At 34.7% G+C, this 19829-nt stretch overlaps 1 protein-coding gene across 1 annotated transcript; it reads right to left on the reverse strand.

Moving 5' to 3' along the window:
- Window positions 1-2842: 2842 nt before the first annotated feature.
- On the reverse strand, window positions 2843-6289 carry LOC108200021 (20 kDa chaperonin, chloroplastic). The gene is made up of 6 exons (XM_017368077.2): window positions 6094-6289; window positions 5777-5958; window positions 4192-4371; window positions 3962-4117; window positions 3365-3442; window positions 2843-3204 (listed from the first exon to the last, which is right to left on the reverse strand). Exons 2-6 carry the CDS (start codon window positions 5954-5956, stop codon window positions 3031-3033), a joined length of 768 nt encoding a protein of 255 aa, XP_017223566.1. The 5' UTR covers window positions 5957-5958; window positions 6094-6289; the 3' UTR covers window positions 2843-3030.
- Window positions 6290-19829: the final 13540 nt, after the last annotated feature.

A 19829-nucleotide genomic window follows, 5' to 3' on the forward strand; every position in this document is an offset into this window, starting at 1 on the left:
TCCCTTTGGCAGGTACATCAAATGGTTCTCCTCCAGCTACAGAGTTAGTCCTAACTGATTTCTCTTCCAGGAACAATAAAAACAAGGAAATTGCAGATCATATTCCACCACCTAGTCCGCCACTTCACCCACCACCAGATCTGACCATACATGTCCAACAGCCTATACAGACTATTTCACAACCCTTTTCCACCCAACATGAGCAACAAACCTCAGCCACAGTCATCCATGATGAATCAACACCGACAAGCTCAACCCCACAATCACCATCACAACCTTCATCTTCAGAACAGTCACCCACAACTACACCAAATACTCATTCACCTACAAATACATCAGCTACTAATGAGTCTGAAAACCGTGTCACTCGTGTTCGAAAGCCTAATTCTAAGTACTTCAATCCTAGTTTCATTAACAACACTGTCGTCAAACAGGCTCAAACTACTCCCCCATCCAAACATCCTCTACTAGCCTCTTTGGAACCTACATGTGTTAGTCAAGCTATGCAGGACAGTAACTGGAGAGATGCCATGAATGCAGAGTTTAATGCACTTTTGCAGAATGGAACATGGGATCTCGTTCCCAATGATGGCCGTAAAAATTTGGTTGGATGTAAATGGGTGTTCCGGATTAAACGCAAACCAGATGGCACCATTGAGAGGTATAAGGCTCGCCTCGTTGCTAAGGGTTTTCATCAACGCCCGGGGATTGATTTTACAGAGACATTCAGTCCAGTTGTGAAACCAACAACAATTAGAATTGTGCTTTCTCTTGCTCTCTCAAAAGGTTGGTCTTTTCAACAACTTGATATTAATAATGCATTTTTACAAGGGACTCTCAATGATGAAGTGTATATGGTCCAACCTCCGGGGTTCATTCATAAATCTTTTCCGAATTATATTTGTAAGTTGAAGAAGGCAATCTATGGCTTGAGACAAGCCCCTCGAGATTGGCACAAGGAGTTAAGTTCCTTCTTGTTGATAAATGGCTTCACTCACTCTATATCTGATGCTTCTTTATTTATCTACAACCGAGATGGATTCATTGCCTATATACTCGTCTATGTTGATGACATTGTGATCACCGGCAACAATAACAATTTTTTAGCAGATTTGTATCGTAAATTCTCAGCTCGCTTCTCTCTAAAGGACCTTGGCTCTCTTAATTATTTTCTAGGGGTGGAAGTGATTCATCTGCCACATGGTTGTTTTCTATCGCAACAAAAATATATTCGGGATCTTCTGCAGCGATTCAAACTTGATGGTGCCAAAGAGGTTGTTACTCCTCTGTCCACATCTTCATCACTAACATTGTTAGATGGTAGCGCAGCCGCTGACCCTACAATGTTCCGTCAATTAGTAGGTGCCCTTCAATATCTGTCACTCACAAGGCCAGATGTCGCCTTTGCTGTCAACAAGTTGTCTCAGTTTATGCATAAACCTTTACAATTACATTGGCAAGCTCTAAAACGGGTAGTCCGTTATCTCAAAGGCACTATATTTCATGGTTTATTGCTCAAAAGGAATGTTCCTTTAACTTTAACTGGATTTAGTGATGCTGACTGGGGAGGTAATAAAGATGATCTCTCTTCGACCACTGCCTATGTGATTTACCTGGGGTCTAATATTGTTTCTTGGAAATCTTCAAAACAACGCACAGTTGCACGCTCATCAATCGAGGCTGAATATCGTGCTCTCGCTCATGCTTCAGCTGAAATTCAGTGGATTCAAAATTTACTTCATGAACTTGGAGTGTCTTTTGCACAACCTCCTGCTATCCATTGTGACAATATTGGCGCTACTTACCTTAGTGCTAATCCTGTCTTCCATTCCAGGATGAAACACCTAGCACTGGATTATCATTTTGTCCGACAACAAGTTCAAGCTGGTAAACTCAAAGTTTCCTATATATCTACAAAAGATCAACTCGCTGATGCTATGACCAAACCTCTCTCTCCGCAAAGATTTTTATTTTTACGGAACAAGATTGGAGTCTCTGATGGATCCTCCATCTTGCGGGGGCGTAACAGTTAATATATTGTACATCACAGATGATCTGTACAATCCCCAGAATCATGCAACTGATTATATCAATACTTGTGCATATCTTATGTATTTATTTATGTAACATTCTTAGGATATTAGATCCACAATCAGTGGAGTGCTTCAAGGAACACACCCTTGGCTACTTGTATATATTCATACACAGAGATATCAGAAATAATATCAAGACCTTAAACCTTATAATAAAGACCTCTCTAAACCCATTTTCACTAATATACCAAGAACAACTCCATGGACTCTCACTACTTTGATCGCACTGCATTCCACCAGAATGACTTCATTGAAACTCCCTCAGACAACCTTGGCGATTGCGTCGCTTTGACAACCACTACACCGTAACCATTTGATAGCAAACACACCACAACAATTCTCAAATAACAATGCCGTGAAAGCGCCCTCGAGCGGGAGAGCAAATCAATTAGGAATTGTTTAAACATTCGAAACTCCCTCATAAAACAACATCAATTTGCAAGATTCAAAATAAGTAACTCATTCACCAAGAAAAAAGTGTGCAATGTATATGGCATAGTGAATGCGACTAAACTCCACAAATTTCCAAAACATGTGATTACATGTGCCGCACAAAGTTGAAAGAAAAGATGAACGAAATCTTGAAGATTAGGAGAGAGAATAAGAGAGCGGTTAGTCGTATTTCAGGCTTAATTATTATTATAATCTCTCAATTTAAAAGAGATGAACCTATATCAAAAAAATAATTTAAAACAGCTCGTGCTTTGCCCAGGTTAAGAAAAGCTAGTTTCATATAGTTATAGGTGAGATTAGAAAGAAATCGAAAGACATTCTCAATTCAAACTACAAGGGAGGTAAACTTGCACATATCCAACAGATACTATAAACCACAACTCAGAGGTAGCAAAAACTACACTCAACAAGGTTTTATTACATTAAATCTCCTCTGGCTCTATTCAATAATTCCCATAATTTAAGGGTGTACGGTCACAAGTAACTATGATAGCACTGCCATTATATCAGATTCCCTTAGAGCTATGTAATCCGATCCATCAGGGCCTTTAAAGTCGTTTCCAGCATATTTGGAGTACATTACGGTGTTTCCTGCGGAAAGGGCAAGTGCTTTTCTCTTTCCTTCCTCATCTAGAGATCCAGGTCCAACAGCAATCACCTGTCATTTACACGGTGTGGCCAAGAAGCATTGTTAAGTCAAGACATACACACCGAACAGAATTTTATGACATACCACTTTTCACGGTTCCTGTTCCAAGAAATCGTTGACCAACTTCTAATGCAAATGGAAAGCATGATTAAGGGTAGGTGCTACTTACAGTTCCAATTGATGGCTTGTCCTTGCTTGCCTCAGTTAGCAACAGGCCTCCAGCTGTTTTCTCTTCAGCCTCAGCAACCTGGTTTTCAATGCAACAAGAGAGAGAAACGACATTAAACATCATACATATCATTTATCAAAATCGTGACTGATTAAATACATGCCATGAATTACAAACCTCTATAGCAATATACCTTCTTCATTTCACAGAGTTCAACAAACTAAGATTTTGTTTGGAAGAAGAGTCTTTATAGTTTGATTAATAATAAACCAGGGATTCTTGCTTACAGTTCTTCTCTTTCAAATTCAGGATACAAGTGCATATAAGTTGTTAACATATGGAAACTTATATCCACACTTCCACAAATTAAAACCCATTCTAACTCTTCTAAACAAAATCAGTGTATATCTGAAATTCAACAAAGCTAAGATAGAATTAAGTCTTGATGAAGAGTCACCATGAAAATATGTATCTAGCCTGCTTTTGAAATTCTTGGTGCAATTGAATTTAGTTTCTTTAAAATAAACATAATAGCATCAGCTTTCAAAGACAGATACTTATATTACAGTATCAGTGTGGAGATGGGGGAGGACAAACCTTAATGAGGACTCTGTCATTTAGCGGCTTCAAATCTTTGACATCATCAGTATCAAGAATACCAACAATATCATCCTCCTTCAAAATAAGATGATTGGATCCGTTGAACTCCACTTCAGTTCCAGCATACTTGGAATACACAACTTGGGTACCAGTCTATATGCCAAGAACATTCAGTAAGCAACTACACTGACAGATAACAACGATAAAATGTCTAGCTAAACACTCACCTTCACAGACACAGCAACTTTGTTAGGTCCAACAGTCCTACCCTCTCCAATGGCAACAACCTGACCTCCTTGAGGTTTTGATTGTGCTGATGATGGCAGTAAGATGCCACCAGTGGTCTTCTCCTCGACAGTCTTGATCTTAATAAGGACTCTATCACCCAACGGCTTAAGTGAAGTGTACTGGCATGTTGCAAACACATCAGTACAAGGTTGAATAAATTTAACACAAATAAATGACTACAATCAAGTATATAGTCTGGAAACAGAATAAGTATCTGAAGACAGAAGTTAAAAAAACTGGATACGAGACTGGGAGAGGACGGAAAGTTGCAGTTTCATTAATTTACAGGCTTATATTGCACATAATTTTGCCGCAATTCTCCAAGAGAACAAAATTTAAAACAAAACTTATAGCTAGAACAGGGGACGTCACTTAGAAGATACTCAAATGTACATATTTGTACATCACACTGGTGATGACAACCTAATTCAGTTTAACAAACAATGGGTGTGTTTGGCAACAGCTTTTTTAAAAAAATACACCCCCTTATTTCTTTTCCAAAAAGTAAATTTTTTCTTGTAGTTTTATTGAACGTAAATGTTAAAAAGGTGTTTCATATTCATTATTTGAGAAAAAAAATAAGGGCTTATTTCAGAAAAGAGTACAGTCTGATGTACTTTTCTCCAGAAATAAGCTCTTATTTCTGAAAAATAAGTTCAGCCAAACAACCTCAATAAAAGCATAGATGAAACATGAATACAAGATCAATAAAAGTCTATTAAAAAAATATTAAAAATAAAAATTTGAACTCAAACTTTTAATAAGCCAGCTCTAAGCAAAAAAAAAAAAAAAAAAAGATAAGACAGAGAGATGCTCCTGGTCATTTAACAAGAAAATTACCAACATTCAGTAACAAAGACTCAAAAGTAGAGATAAAGCAACACATGGTCAAATTCAGAAACATAGCACGGTAACAAGTGACAAGAGCTTATCAGCCACCTCTTACAAATTACACCCCCTATACTTGACACTAAAAGATATAAAAAAACAAATAACTGACCACGACTGGAATACACAAGTTTCAAACACGTAACAATAGAAAAAAAACTGAGAACAACCATTTTTCTTCACACTAGAGAAAATATACTATAAAAATTTAACAAATGAGTGCCCTCAAAATCCACTGACATTTTACAAAATTTTGCATAAATTCTCCAAGAAAACAACATATTGAAAAAACAAGAAATGTAACATAAGTGCATAAGATTATAGAATCCATACATAACATCCACCACATAAAGATACGTAAACTTCAAAACGAAATCACTACTCCAAACACAAAAGCTAACAAAATATATAACCACGACTAATAAGTCTATAAGTTGGTACTACCACAACTAGTAAGTTAACAATTTGATGCTGGAATCGCAACAAGTAACTTATGAATCCAGGAACACTGAAGATTACAGCAACTAAAACGCAAACTATCAAAATTCGCAATTATAATTAGCAACGAAAACGCCAAAACAATACAAAACAGTTGGAATAAATTAAAAAAGACGAAATAACTAAAATTGAAAAGACCTTAGGAGCAACAACAGTAGCAGCTTTGACACTGAGTCCACGGAAAGACCTCAGACTCAATCCACCTCCGAATTGTCCGAAATGTGAAACCGAAGAAGGTTTAAAGGTTCCTTCAACAGTTGAAGGAAACAACAAACTCCTACCGGTGAATGAAGTTGTTGTCATTTGAGATGCTGCCATTTCTGCTCAATTTCAACAACAATTTAACAAAAAACACTGGTAGATTGATATACACACATATAAGCTGATTGAAGAGAGAGAGAGAGGGAGGGAGGAAGGGGGAGAGAGGGAGGGAGGCCGGGAGAGAGAGAGATTACCTGAAGTTAGGGAGAGAGCACCAGAAGAAATGAATTGAAGTTTTGTTGAAATGAAATGATAGGAGAGGATAACAAAACCCTAGAAATAGAAGAGAAGCGAAGATAATAAAGGGGCCGGAGGGTTCTAGAAACTTGTAGCTTGGGCTAGCACGCAAACTGTGTATTGTGCCACTAATTAACTAGAGTGTGTCTGCATACTTAAGCTTACAATGGACTGCTGTAATACCTTCGTACATTGGGCTTTAGAAATTACGGGCTTCGTTTCTTCTTCTTCTGGTATCTTTGGTTGCCGTTGTACATTTGGGCTTTAAAAATTTTCATTTTTTCTTTGTATTTTTTATCTCTTTTGAACAATGTATTATTACTACACTCAGGGTTTGCAGTTTTGATGGTCGACCTCCAAAATCAGGATTCTAACCGTCACTTCTCCGCTTTTCACCTTCATTTTTATAGTAATCATCTTCGCTCTTCCATATTCTCTTCTATTTTGTTAGTTTATTAATAAGATCTAACCTTTTTTGGGTGAGTTCTTGGCAAGTATCTTGTCATCAAGGTCGTGCCCATTCTTTTGGGATGTTTGTGTTTGTTTTAATATTTTTGTGTGTTTTGTTATGTGTTTCGGAAACGTTTCTAATAACGACTTATATGATATTTTGGGTGATCTGTAATGTTTGTATCAAATATGGCACAGTGGTAAATATCGTAAGAGCTCAACTTTCACGACATAAAATTGTTCATGTTTTGGGGTCATTATTTGATCCAATATCAGTTGATATAACTCATAATTCTGAACTTTTGGTTACAGATGTTGCTGCTTATTTAAAGGTCAATTGCGATGCTATTGTGTTCACAACTGATGTAGGTTGGATTGTTCGAGATTTGATTGTAATACTTTTTGGATTAAAGAATTTAAATATTCAATGTGTTAAGCGATCTAAAAACAAAGAGGCTGCATGTTTAGCTATTTTTTGTTTCTTAATTAGGAGTATGTACAATATTTAGCTATATTGATTGGTTAAATTGATTATGTAAATTTTTTGCTAAGAGAACATGTATATGCTTGTATATGCTTTAATGGAATTATCTGTAATTGCGTTCGTGCAAAATTATATCTTAGGGCTCGCTTGGTTTGACAAAGGGGATGTAATTTTTTAGATAATCTTTATAAGTGTTTATAGATGCCACTCAGACGTTACATTATCTAAGGGTTTTGGGGGGCTGGACCCATTTTATACAGTTTAAAATTGCTTTCAGAAAAATGTTCATAAAAAATATCGGATTAGTAATTTTGATATTTATATATTTGAGATGTTATATAAAAATTAAAGATTTTGATTTGATTTAATATTGAAATTTATTATAGTTTTCTACAGAAGCTCAAAATTGTTTTTCCAAAAAATAAAGGGACCTACTTTCTAAAAGTGTTTTTGAGTCAAAAATTATTGTTAAAAAAATTGTTTTTAAATCTATTAAGAGTAATTGACACTTTGCACCCCATAAGTTTAAGCGCTTTTTCAATTTGGTCCCAAACAAAATTTCTTGTCAATATCCACCCTAGTGTTTAAAAAACGCTTCAATATGCACCATTTTGACCATTTTCCGTCAAGTTGACTGCTAAAATTAACGGCTGCAAGGGTAAAATAATAATTTTGTATGGAAAATGTAGTAGAAGGAAGTCTATAGAATTACTATTTTACCCCTGCATCTTTTAACAGTCAATTTGACGGAAAAAGGTCAAAATGGTGCATATTGAATCGCTTTTTAAACATTGGGGTGCATATTGACAAGAAATTTTGTTTTGGACCAAATCGAAAAGCGCTTAAACTTGTGAGATGCAAAGTGTCAATTACTCATCTATTAATTCATTTAATTTACAGTTAAAAAATTATTGGTATTTTCAGCAACAATAATAACAGATGAGGCCTAAACTAGTCATATATAATTAATTTATTGCAATAATTTTGTAATCAACTTTTTACTTTCTATATACTCATCCAGCAATGGGTAGGATTGGGCAGAGAGTCGGGACACTATTCTCGTCCTTTATCCTCGAGTATGAGACCGATCTCAGAATCTTTCTCGACTTATGAACAGTGATTATTTTGTTCCCGTTCTGAACTGGGAATGAGGATCCTTGTAGGGAATCGAAGAATTCAAATTTCAAAAATATTATAATATATATTGATTCTATAATTTTTTTTATTTCTTATAATATTTTAAGTAGGGCTGAGCAATCGGTCGGTTCGGTCGAAAATCGAACCGAACCGAAATAACCGAAAACCGAATTTTTATATTTTTAAAAACCGAACGGAACCGAACTTGTGTTTCAAACCGAACCGAACCAAACCGAAAAAACTTCGGTTTTTTCGGTTCGGTTAAAGAAAAACCGAACTTTATCACTTATCAAGCTGGTAAACATCTCTGCAGAACTCTCTCCATCAGATTTAACAAATGTCACTCTTTTGCATTTACTCCATTACATCAAATCCTTCTTTTTCTGTACACACACGCCTATTCAAGTCTATCAGATCTCTCTAGCTCAAATCTTGCTGGCCCATTTCTTCTAGTTCTCTGTAATCTTCAAGATTTGCCCACAATTTCATTTTACAACAACTCAATCTGATAGAAATCTGGCAAATCGCGAACAAGAATGTGAAGGTAGTAGAGTTGTAGATCGGCAAGTTGCCGGAGATGAGAGAGAATGGAGGCCCAAGGCAGTACTCAGTAGATTAACAATTAATAGGGGCTGAAGGTCCAGTTAGATCAATTTATATATCTAACATATCACTGTAGTTTTAATGTTATTATTATTATATATAAATATAAAATTTATTAATAATATATATATATATAATTTAATAATATATATATATAAAAGTTCGGTTATTTCGGTTAAACCGAAATATGTTTTTCAAAAACCGGACCGAACCGAAATTTTTGTTCGGTTATAACCGAAAACCGAAATAACCGAAATTTTAAAATTTTTCAAACCAAACCAAACCGAATTTGTACGGTTCGGTTCGGTTATTTCGGTTCGGTTCGATTTTGCTCAGCCCTAATTTTAGGTATCAATTCAAATTAATACTTACTTTTAATAAAAATGAAAGATGAAACTAGATTTATTATAATTAATCATATTATAATACGAAATAATTTTATAAAATAAAATGGTGGAGATTATTTAAATATATAAATATATACAAGTGTAACATATTCAAGAATTCTCTGATATATTGTATAATATTATTATTATTTTAATATTATATAATAAAAATGAGAAATTTCAGAATGGATAACCCTAAACACTAATCCTCTAACTTGTCCTGATTCTAGGGTGGTAATCGGGTCGGATCAGTTCGGGTTTCATGAAATCCACATCCAATCCGTTATATTTAGGGTCAGATCGGGTTTGGGTTTGGGTTCGGGTTCAAATATTAAAATGTAAATCTAAATTCAATCCGTCGGGTTTTTTGGGTTTTTGGGTCGGATTCTGGTTTCAAGTGGAAATCTTAAAAAATTATAACATGTCTAAACTATGATAATTAAGTATTATTTTTTTTCAAAATCAGGATTATTGGGTGGGATTCCATTGTTTAATCTAGAATAGTATAAATTTAAATCATATTAATTTAGATTATTAACAAGAATTCAATTTATCAATTATAATTAAATTTATATAAAATATGCTTATATTTGAACTACTAGATAGAAGACACTGGATCAAAATTTTTTAAATTAATTATATTTAATAAAGTTTGTAAATATAAAGAAGGTATAGAACAAAATTATATATATATATATATATATATATATATATATATATATATATATAAGGGCTTATTCCACTACAAACCACACTCTCATACAAACCTAAAAACCACTATTTCCACTCCCATTTTTGCTATGAGCACTCCAATCTTTTTATTTTTTATTTTTTTTCAATTTTCAGGGGGGGCCCACTGCTGACATCATCTGCCACGTCAGCACCTGCTGACGTGGCACTGCCACATCAGCTGCCACGTCAGCACTGGGCCAGTCCACTGCTGACGTGGCAGATGACGTGGCAGTGCCACGTCAGCAGGTGCTGACGTGGCAGATGACGTGGCACTGCCACGTCAGCAGTGGGTGTGACCCAGTGCTGACGTGGCAGTGCCACGTCAGCAGTGGGGGACCCCCTGCGCTGACGTGGCATGGTGACGTGGCGGGGGTGGAAAGTGTAAGTTTGGGGAAGTTGATGGCAAAGCTAGGGGGGGGATATTGTTAGTTTTTAAGAGTTTGGGGGGATATTTGTTTAGTTTTGAAATTGGTTTTTAGGTTTTTATGATAAAGTTGGTTTGTATTTGAACAAACCCCTATATATATATATATATATATAGATATATATATATATATATATAGATATATATATATATATATATATATATATATATATATATATATATATATGTATGTATATATATATATATATGTATGTATATATATATATATATATATATATATATATATATATATATATATATATAGAGAGAGAGAGAGAGAGAGAGTCCTACTCCAATAAAAACCAAATTAGCCTAAAAACTAAAAACCAGTTTCTGGTCAGTTTTTTATCACTATTTTTAATTATAGAAATCACTAATTTGCACATAACATATCACTAACTTATATATAGCATATCTCGCCAATACACACACACACACATACAACATATATGACCATCATCTTCATCCGAACCGTAATAATGGACCTCTTACCACCATTACCAGACGTTTCTTTGACTTGCCACCAATTTCTACCATCACCAATAGTCATATACACTTTTCATCATAACTTACCAAAACTAACGACTACTTACCATCATCATACATCTTCTCTTGTGGCTTCCCACCGCCAAGAACCTTCCTACGGATGAAATTGATCATCTATAATCGATTAACAATAGTTTAGATAAGTAGATTTTCTCAATTTTGATAATAAAAATCGATGTTTATATATAGTATAAAAACAGTGATTAGTGCAGTATAAATTAGTGATACACGTAGTTATAAACAGTGGTAGGGAAACTGGTTTTTAGTTTATATTTAAGAGTTGGTTTGTATTTGATCACTTGCCTCTCTCTCTCTATATATATGTATATATATATATAGGGGTTTGTTCAAATACAAACCAACTTTATCATAAAAACCTAAAAACCAATTTCAAAACTAAACAAATATCCCCCCAAACTCTTAAAAACTAACAATATCACCCCCCCTAGCTTTGCCATCAACTTCCCCAAACTTACACTTTCCACCCCGCCACGTCACCACGCCACGTCAGCGCAGGGGGTCCCCCACTGCTGACGTGGCACTGCCACGTCAGCACTGGGTCACACCCACTGCTGACGTGGCAGTGCCACGTCATCTGCCACGTCAGCACCTGCTGACGTGGCACTGCCACGTCATCTGCCACGTCAGCAGTGGGCTGACCCAGTGCTGACGTGGCAGCTGATGTGGCAGTGCCACGTCAGCAGGTGCTGACGTGGCAGATGATGTCAGCAGTGGGCCCCCCTTGAAAATTAAAAAAAATAAAAAATAAAAAGATTGGAGTGCTCATAGTAAAAATGGGAGTGGAAATAGTGGTTTTTAGGTTTGTATGAGAGTGTGGTTTGTAGTGGAATAAGCCCCTATATATATATGTATGTATGTATTATGACGTATAATATAAAAAAAACCTATGAATTATATATTATATAAGATGGTTCTCCAGGAAACAATATCCTATATATAAAATATATATCATAATGGATGATACATAAAATTTAATACACACGCATATATATTCCAGTATTTTTCAGGTTTCGGATTCGAATCGAGTTTCGGGTCGGTATTCCTTAAATCCAAATCTAAAAAAATTCGGGTATAAAACTTAAATTCAAATCTGAAAAATCAGATTCGGTATATCCAAAATTTAAAATTTCAAATCGGATTTCCTTCGGATCGGGTCTTTTTACCATCCCTACCTGATTCCTGAAGATCTAGTAATTTTTTTTCCCAATCCATCCCATATTTGAAAAAATTCATGAATCCCCGATTTGAATAAAAAGAGGAAAAACATGTGCTATAATTCATATCGGTGGAGGTCACTATTTGGTGTGACATGACCATGAGTTTGTGGTCGTCTTGTTAGCGGACAGCCACGCAGGTGTAAGATGCGGAGAACGCTCAAGAAGAATATGCACTTGGGAGCTCATGATGATTTTTATTATTATTTATTTTGGATGAATTTCAAGTTGGAACTTGATCACGAGCCCAAACTAAAAAATTCTTAAATAAATTCCTAGGGGTGTAATCGATTGAGATTTTGATGGATTTTTTTTAATCATGAAATTTGAGGGTATTCAATTAAAATTGTTTAAAATCTACTCCCTCCGTTCTTAAATATTTGCTATTCTAGAGTTCTTTCCTTGTTTCAAAATATCTGCAATTTTAGAATATGTAGGTGTTGACTTCATCATGTGTGCATTTAATATAATTAGATTTCCAATACAATCTAAACACATTGATTCCTCAAAAATCTTACTCACGTGTCATGTTAAACGTGAAATTATCATTAATACTCCCTCCATCCCCTCCATTTCTTTACACTTTCCTTTTTGGGGTGTCCCATCCAATTCTTTACATTTCAAAACTTACCCAAAATAGTCAATGGGTCCCACCACTTCTTCACTTTTCTTTCCTTTTCACACTACTTCTACTCCACTATCTTCTTTTTATACATTAAAAATCAATGGGTCCCACCACTTCACCCATTTTTTCTTCTCTTTTTCACTAGTTTATACATATTTCTTAACCTCCGTGCCCAACCCAAACGATAAGAAATGGGAGGGACGGAGTGTAACAACCGGTAATTTTGAACTTTTCATAAACACGACACTTATAATCTATGTTACTATGTCGATATGTGGAATCGTTAAAGAAGAGTGTATATATATATTCTCTTGTTATGTGGTATTGCAAGTATCACTAATATAACTTTTATGCGATATATTTTGTACGCGAGTAAGATTTCTTGTTACGCGATTTAGTGATAATCGAGATTGATACATGACTTGATGGCATAATTAGATTCTATTTCGTGTATAAATAGTCGTATGCGAGAGATTTCGCTACGCGATTAATTATCTTGCACGATTCGATGTTAATTTAATAGTTGCGGCTACGCGATTTAATAATAGTAGAGATTATCGTAAATAGTGGTAAATTGTAATGCGAGCGATTACGTGATATGATATACGTATATAATTGTAGTGCAAAGTCGTTTCGTTGTGAATTATTACGTGTATTATTGTGTGTACATTCTTTTATTACATAGATTATATATTAGAGTGTAATACTTGAAAATGCTTTTAAAAATATTTCTTGGTCCAAAATTTTTGATCATGATTTTGTTAAACTTGTAAAATCTCATAGTATTTATAGTATTAATTTGATGATTTATGGAATTGTAGTTTATTTATTAAAATCCATTCATTTTATTCATACTTTTAATAATTATAAGATTACACTAGTACCCTTGCATGCATTTTGGTAGAGAATAGAGTCCAAGGGCATGACCGACTATTCACACCATTTGACTCTTGTAATTACATCAAAAACCCCACATGCAATTCCACTCAAGCTTGCTAGAGGGTTAGATTGGTAACTTCTTAAATCCACTAACACTTTTGGTCAAGTCATGATGATAAAAACAAGAGAGCACTCAACTTTCTCCACTTCACAAGATCAAAAACCACCAAAACTCTCCTCCCTCTCTCTCTCTCATTTCAGCCGAATACTACCTCCCTCCCAAACCCTTAAAATTTTCTCTTCATAACCTCATATACACACATATTTTGCAACTCATCCAAGAGAGAAAAATCATCTCCTAGTCACAAGCTTCCATTTAAGGTTAGTTTGAGTACTTGTATGTCATCAAGCCAAGAGTTTTCGACTTTGGTTCTCATGGACCTAGAGTTGAACTCATTGTGGCTTAAATACTTGGACAAGGAGTGGCCTTGAGGGAGTGTATCACCCCCATTTGTCAAGCCATAACCTTGGTTCAAGCCCTCGGCAATGACTCTCAAAGAGCCGAAGGGAGTCCATCGATTTGGATGATTTTGTGGATGTAATGAGATGTTTCTTGCTGGGTTCTTTGAGTTCTAGTCTTTACAAGATTGTTTTAAAAAGTTTTAAACATTGCATGTCAAGATCTTACCAAGAAAAGTTAGAATTTATAAGTGCATGTCATGATTTTCATAGTATAAAGTGTATGCTGATTTTGTCACTTTTAAACTGGTTTTTGATCATTGCATGCCTCGGTTTTTGCCATAAAATGCTAGTATAATATGTGCCATGATTAGTCATGTTCAGTTTTGATGTATTATGTGATTTTATATGGAGTATTAAATCAAAATCATGCTTAAAAATGCTGAAAACCAATCTGCTCTGCTCTGCTGTGATTTTTGGCTTCGGTAATGTGATTTATGAGGCTTGATTTGTGTTGTAATTTCTTGTATAAGGCTATAAAGTAGTGGTATATAGATTATAGATTAGAGTTGTTGGCTTGGTTGTTGTTGAATGGTGTTAAGATGGGTGATAAGGTGGAAGGAGGCACACACTAGCACTGGACAGAATTCTTGCACATAGAAACTAGGAGTTTTGGTGTTGATTTGGTTGGGTTTTACTTGTCCCAAGTGTCCAGGAGTTGGGAGTGAGTTTTGTTATGATTCCAGTAGTCTTAAATCACCAAAGCCCCTGCATTTAGGTAGGTATACACACTCAAAACAGTAGATACCCCAAAACAGGGCAGAATTGAATAATCTGTGTTCTTGTGAGGTTTTCACCTTGTCATGAGTGAGGCCTTCATGGGGCCTTGGCTTAACTGAGTTTAGTGAACCCTTAGGAAGCCTAACAAACCATTAGAACCCAAAACCTAGTGAGAAAACAGAGTTTTAAATCAGTAAACACAAGGCAGTTGGGAAACAGGGTAGTTTTCAGCAGTGTCAACTTTATGTAATAACCTGGAAAGTTTCAGATGGGGCCTTGGAGTGAAACCAAGTCTGATAGATAGCCTTAAGAGTTGGGAATCCATGGGAATTGATTTGGTAGGAATGCACTTAGTACACATTAAGTTATCTCAGTTAGGATGCAGGTAGTGCAGAGAGGTTACAACAGGGAACCTCACTGTGCCCCTTTTAACATTTTAAACCAATTTGTGTGAGGCCTTTGTATCGTATCAATAGCACAAGTAATTTTAGAGTCTTAGTAACCTATTAGGAGTAAATTAGAGTGAAGGCCCTAGTTAGAGCATCTTATTTTCACTAAGTAACCGAGAGCAACCTTAGAGAGCCATTGGAGAGTTGTAAGTGCAACTCTTGCATGATTGTCAAGGGTATAAGGGCTGAGTTTTTGCAAGCACTTTTAGGATTAAGATAAGGTCAGTATGGGGAGTTTAGAAGTTTAGAAATAAGCCTTTATGGTTACTTGCTTATGTGTTTAGGAGTTTAAGTATATAGTATATAATATATATAGTTAATAAATCAGGCCATGCCATTATGTGACTATGTGGAGTATGTGATTACATGATTACGTTAATTATCTTTATATGTATAAATGAGCATGTATACCTATAATTAAATACGTGCAATGACTCTTATAGCGATAGTTAGCTAATAATAGAGTATTAGGTTACGTAACTAGAGAATAGGCGCGTGTAATGTAAATTAGACTTAAAGTGCCATTTAGTGACGAGGTTAATATAATGTGTAGGTTCCGAGGCGAAAGGAAAAGCTCGTACCATCAAGATTGAATAATCTCAGAATCTTGCAAAGGCAAGTTACCACATCCTTAACTTTATAATTGTTGCAAATATATGTGTACCCGTGACTCGTAAATCCTTATGAATATTTAGTTGCGATAATCACCATGCCTATTATATTCGCAAATAACTTGATATAAAATTACAATCATACCAGTACCTTCCTTTCAAATATATCCTTACACTTGTACACAAAATGTTAGATTCCCTATTAAAAACTTCCAATAATACCATGACACATACACCTTCATAAATACCGAATAACACTTGATAGAATTGACTTTCTTTTGACTTTGGAACTTACCCCCTTAAGTCCAATATGCGTTGACACATTATTAGTGAACTTGAACCCTTTTGCCATACTTCAATAAAAGATGATATAAACCTTTTTCCGGCATCCATGTTATAAATCAAAATGAATTATAAAATATTTTCTTTAGTGATTTGGACTAGACGCAAGTCCTTTTCACATATTATTAGGCTCACATATAGCCTAGGGATCCCATTATATTTGAGAACCCAGCGCGGTTCGGGATTACTTCGCGGCTGATCACCGGCTGTAATCCGTAGCGTCCTAAAATGAATTTTGATGATGATATGATTATAACATGTTGCCATATTGCCATGATGCCATGATATCTATACCATGATTATCCATGTGGTTTGCCATGCCTATCCATTATATTATCATGAACCTTAATGATTGCTTTATCATTTATTTCTGAATCTGTTTCGGACACCTTTGATATTATTATGATGCCATGTGTTTAGGACTGTTAGTACTTGCTGAGCGTCTTTGCTCATGTTCTCGTATTTAACCCCATTTACAGCTAGCAAATATGGTACGCACAAAGCAAACAGCACGTAAATCGACCACTGGCTACGCAGAGAATTGTTTAAGGGCGAAGGTAGCATATATGATATTAGCGGCTTTCGCTATTATGTTTTGTACTAGTTAGATGGGCTGATCCACACTCTGAACTTATAAGATCTTTTGGGACTTTATTTCACTCTTTTGGACTTGTAATTAACTAAATGTTATCCTTTCGGGATTTAAATTATGTAATCTTAAATTCCGGATTTAATATTATGTCACTTGTTCATATTATATCAATTCGTGTGCGTGTGTTGGTTGGGGTGTGACACGGAGGGAGTACAATTTAAATACATTGCAATGTCATTAATACGTGTATTGACTTGCTTGATTACAATGCATTTAACATGATAACTATGTGTTATTTAGAGTAGTAATTGTTGATATTGGTATGTGTGCTAATTTTTAGAAAAGCAGATATTTAAGAACGGAGGGAGTATTAAAATTTTGAGATATTCAATTGGTATATTAAATTATGCTATAATATCTAGTGATATTCGATCAGGATTTTAAATTATGCTTAAAAATTCGATTATACACAATTGAGATTGTTTAAAATCCATTAAAATCTGAAGGTATTTAAATGTTGATGGTTTTTTTTTGAATTTCCTAAAATGATGGATTTTGTGGGATTTCTCAATGTATTTTAAGTTTTATGAATTTGATCAAAATTAATGAGATTATGCAGTATTGTGCTTAAATCCTAAAGTATCTATATCAACTATTTCACATTTTATCAAAAATCCACATAAAATCAAAATCAAATACAATCTATTAAAATCCAAAGATTAAAAATAATTCATTTAAATCTCAATCGAATACACCCCCTAGTCAGCATGTCAATATTAAAATCGTTTTGTTTTACTTACAAAATCATTTGTTTTTCTTGCAAAAAATATGTTCTTCTTCTGCATAACATGACACTCGTACTTTTCATGAATAACAATACTTATATAATATTATATTATTGATTATAGAAATCGTGCAAAACAATTATATTAAACTCAATCCTACAAGGTACTCCGACAAAACAAGACTCCATATACTTTACTCTTAAATAATACTCCCTCCGTTTCAATTTACATGTCCACTTGTGACGCCCTCCAAATCCGGGTCATAGACTTGGGGGTCACACCACAATATAAACCTGTAAACAATAATAATATATGCATTGACCCTAAACATCCACGGATCGCTCCAGGTTATAGTATGAAACAAGCCACAACTTAACTTATATTACAATACGCCGAATCCCAATCAATATCTTACAACTTACAAACATAAAACGCAGTGCTTACACACAAAAGATACTCAAAAGTTCATAATATCAGCAACTCCTAGCAAGGCTTCCCAACACTCATCCTGATACCTTAGCTTGATGACTAGTCTGTGGGTCCTCGCTAACAGTGGTCTCTTTCTTCACTGGAAAAGAACATAAGGAATCGCAAGAGTGAGCTTACAGCTCAGCAAGTAATATAAACAATAACTGAAGTCCAACATTTATCAATAAGAATGAAACAAGATATCAAATTTCTTTTTAAAGCAGTGATTAGAATTGGATATTCATATTTTTATTTAAAACCAAGGTTAGGCTGCTGATCAGTCACGCACTAACCCCGAGCAAGGTCCATACCAAGCTCTATCACTGGATCCAAGGCACACATTGGCCTAATGACCACGAATCTGGTCTGACCACGAATCTGGTCCACATTTATAAAACAATCCAATTCTTTAACAATATAATGAAATCAACAATATCTCAATAAATTAGAATCAATACCAGTTGAACAGAAGCAATATTACCAAAACAGAATCATAATTGTCAAATCAGAATCATTATAATTAGTGGTGCAATACATATCAGGATCAAAGGACAATTCAGAAGTAGGTTTAAGTATCCTCACAATATGTCTGAAGAATGTCTTGAGGTTGAAAGAAAGATCAAGTATATGGTGAAAATAATCTGAGGTTTGTAGAGGGAACAATGTAAGTGAGAATAGCTTGAGGTTTCAAATATGTTTAACTTGTAGGAATTTCAAGTGCTAAGGTGTATATGTGTGATCATTCTTCAAAAGAGTAATATAGGTATCTGGTAAGACATTGTATAACTTGGTGAGGTATTGTAGCATGTAGGCTTGTACTGTTTGGTCCTTCAAGGATGGAAGAATATCAAAGCAAATGATTTGTGTTGTCAAGTCTCAAAGAAATGGGTATAAGTTCAATTGAAATCAAAATCAAAGTTCTGCTTGTAATTCAGGTGTTGAAAGGATTGAATAAGGTTTATCAATAATCAGGATCAATAGCACAATATATCGACAGATGTACTTTCAAATCTATCCAGAAAACAATATCATATGCAGGAGAGTAACTCAAGGAGTTTACAGAAGTATAAGTTGAGAATAGAGCACTTGCCTTATCTTGAAGATTCACTTCTCTCTATAGCTTTCACTAATCAGAATCACTCCAACACTACTTGCTTTCCCTTTCTAAGCCTGTCCTTCTCTGATAATCACAATATTCATCTATCAATACTCAATCTAATATCATCCTATTTGTTTCATAATCGAAACAAGCTTCTATCTACCCTTCGTTTCACTTAAATCCGACTTACGGTTCAAAGATACGAATAAAACAGTCATACAATGTTCACATAAGCATTTCACATATCAATCAAGTAGCACATAGCACATAACACATAAGAGAATCAATGGAATAACTTTTCAGAAAAGGTTTGGGGTTAAAATGATTTTTCTGGTATTTATTACGAATTTATAAACATTTTTCGGAATTAAAAATGGGTAAGAGAATCAATTTATAACTGAATAAACAAGTTTGAATACTCGAAATAAGGTTCGGAACCACTTAAATCAATTAACGAACCTTCAACATATTTTAGAATAATTTTCTAAAGCTTGAAACTATTTTTCTGGACTTTTAAAACAATTAATACAATTAAATCCAATTAATAAATCAATTAAAATCAATTAATATATAATTAAAACAATTAATCAATTAATATTTGAATTAA

Source organism: Daucus carota, chromosome 8, assembly GCF_001625215.2.
Source record: "Daucus carota subsp. sativus chromosome 8, DH1 v3.0, whole genome shotgun sequence".
NCBI lineage: Eukaryota > Viridiplantae > Streptophyta > Magnoliopsida > Apiales > Apiaceae > Daucus > Daucus carota.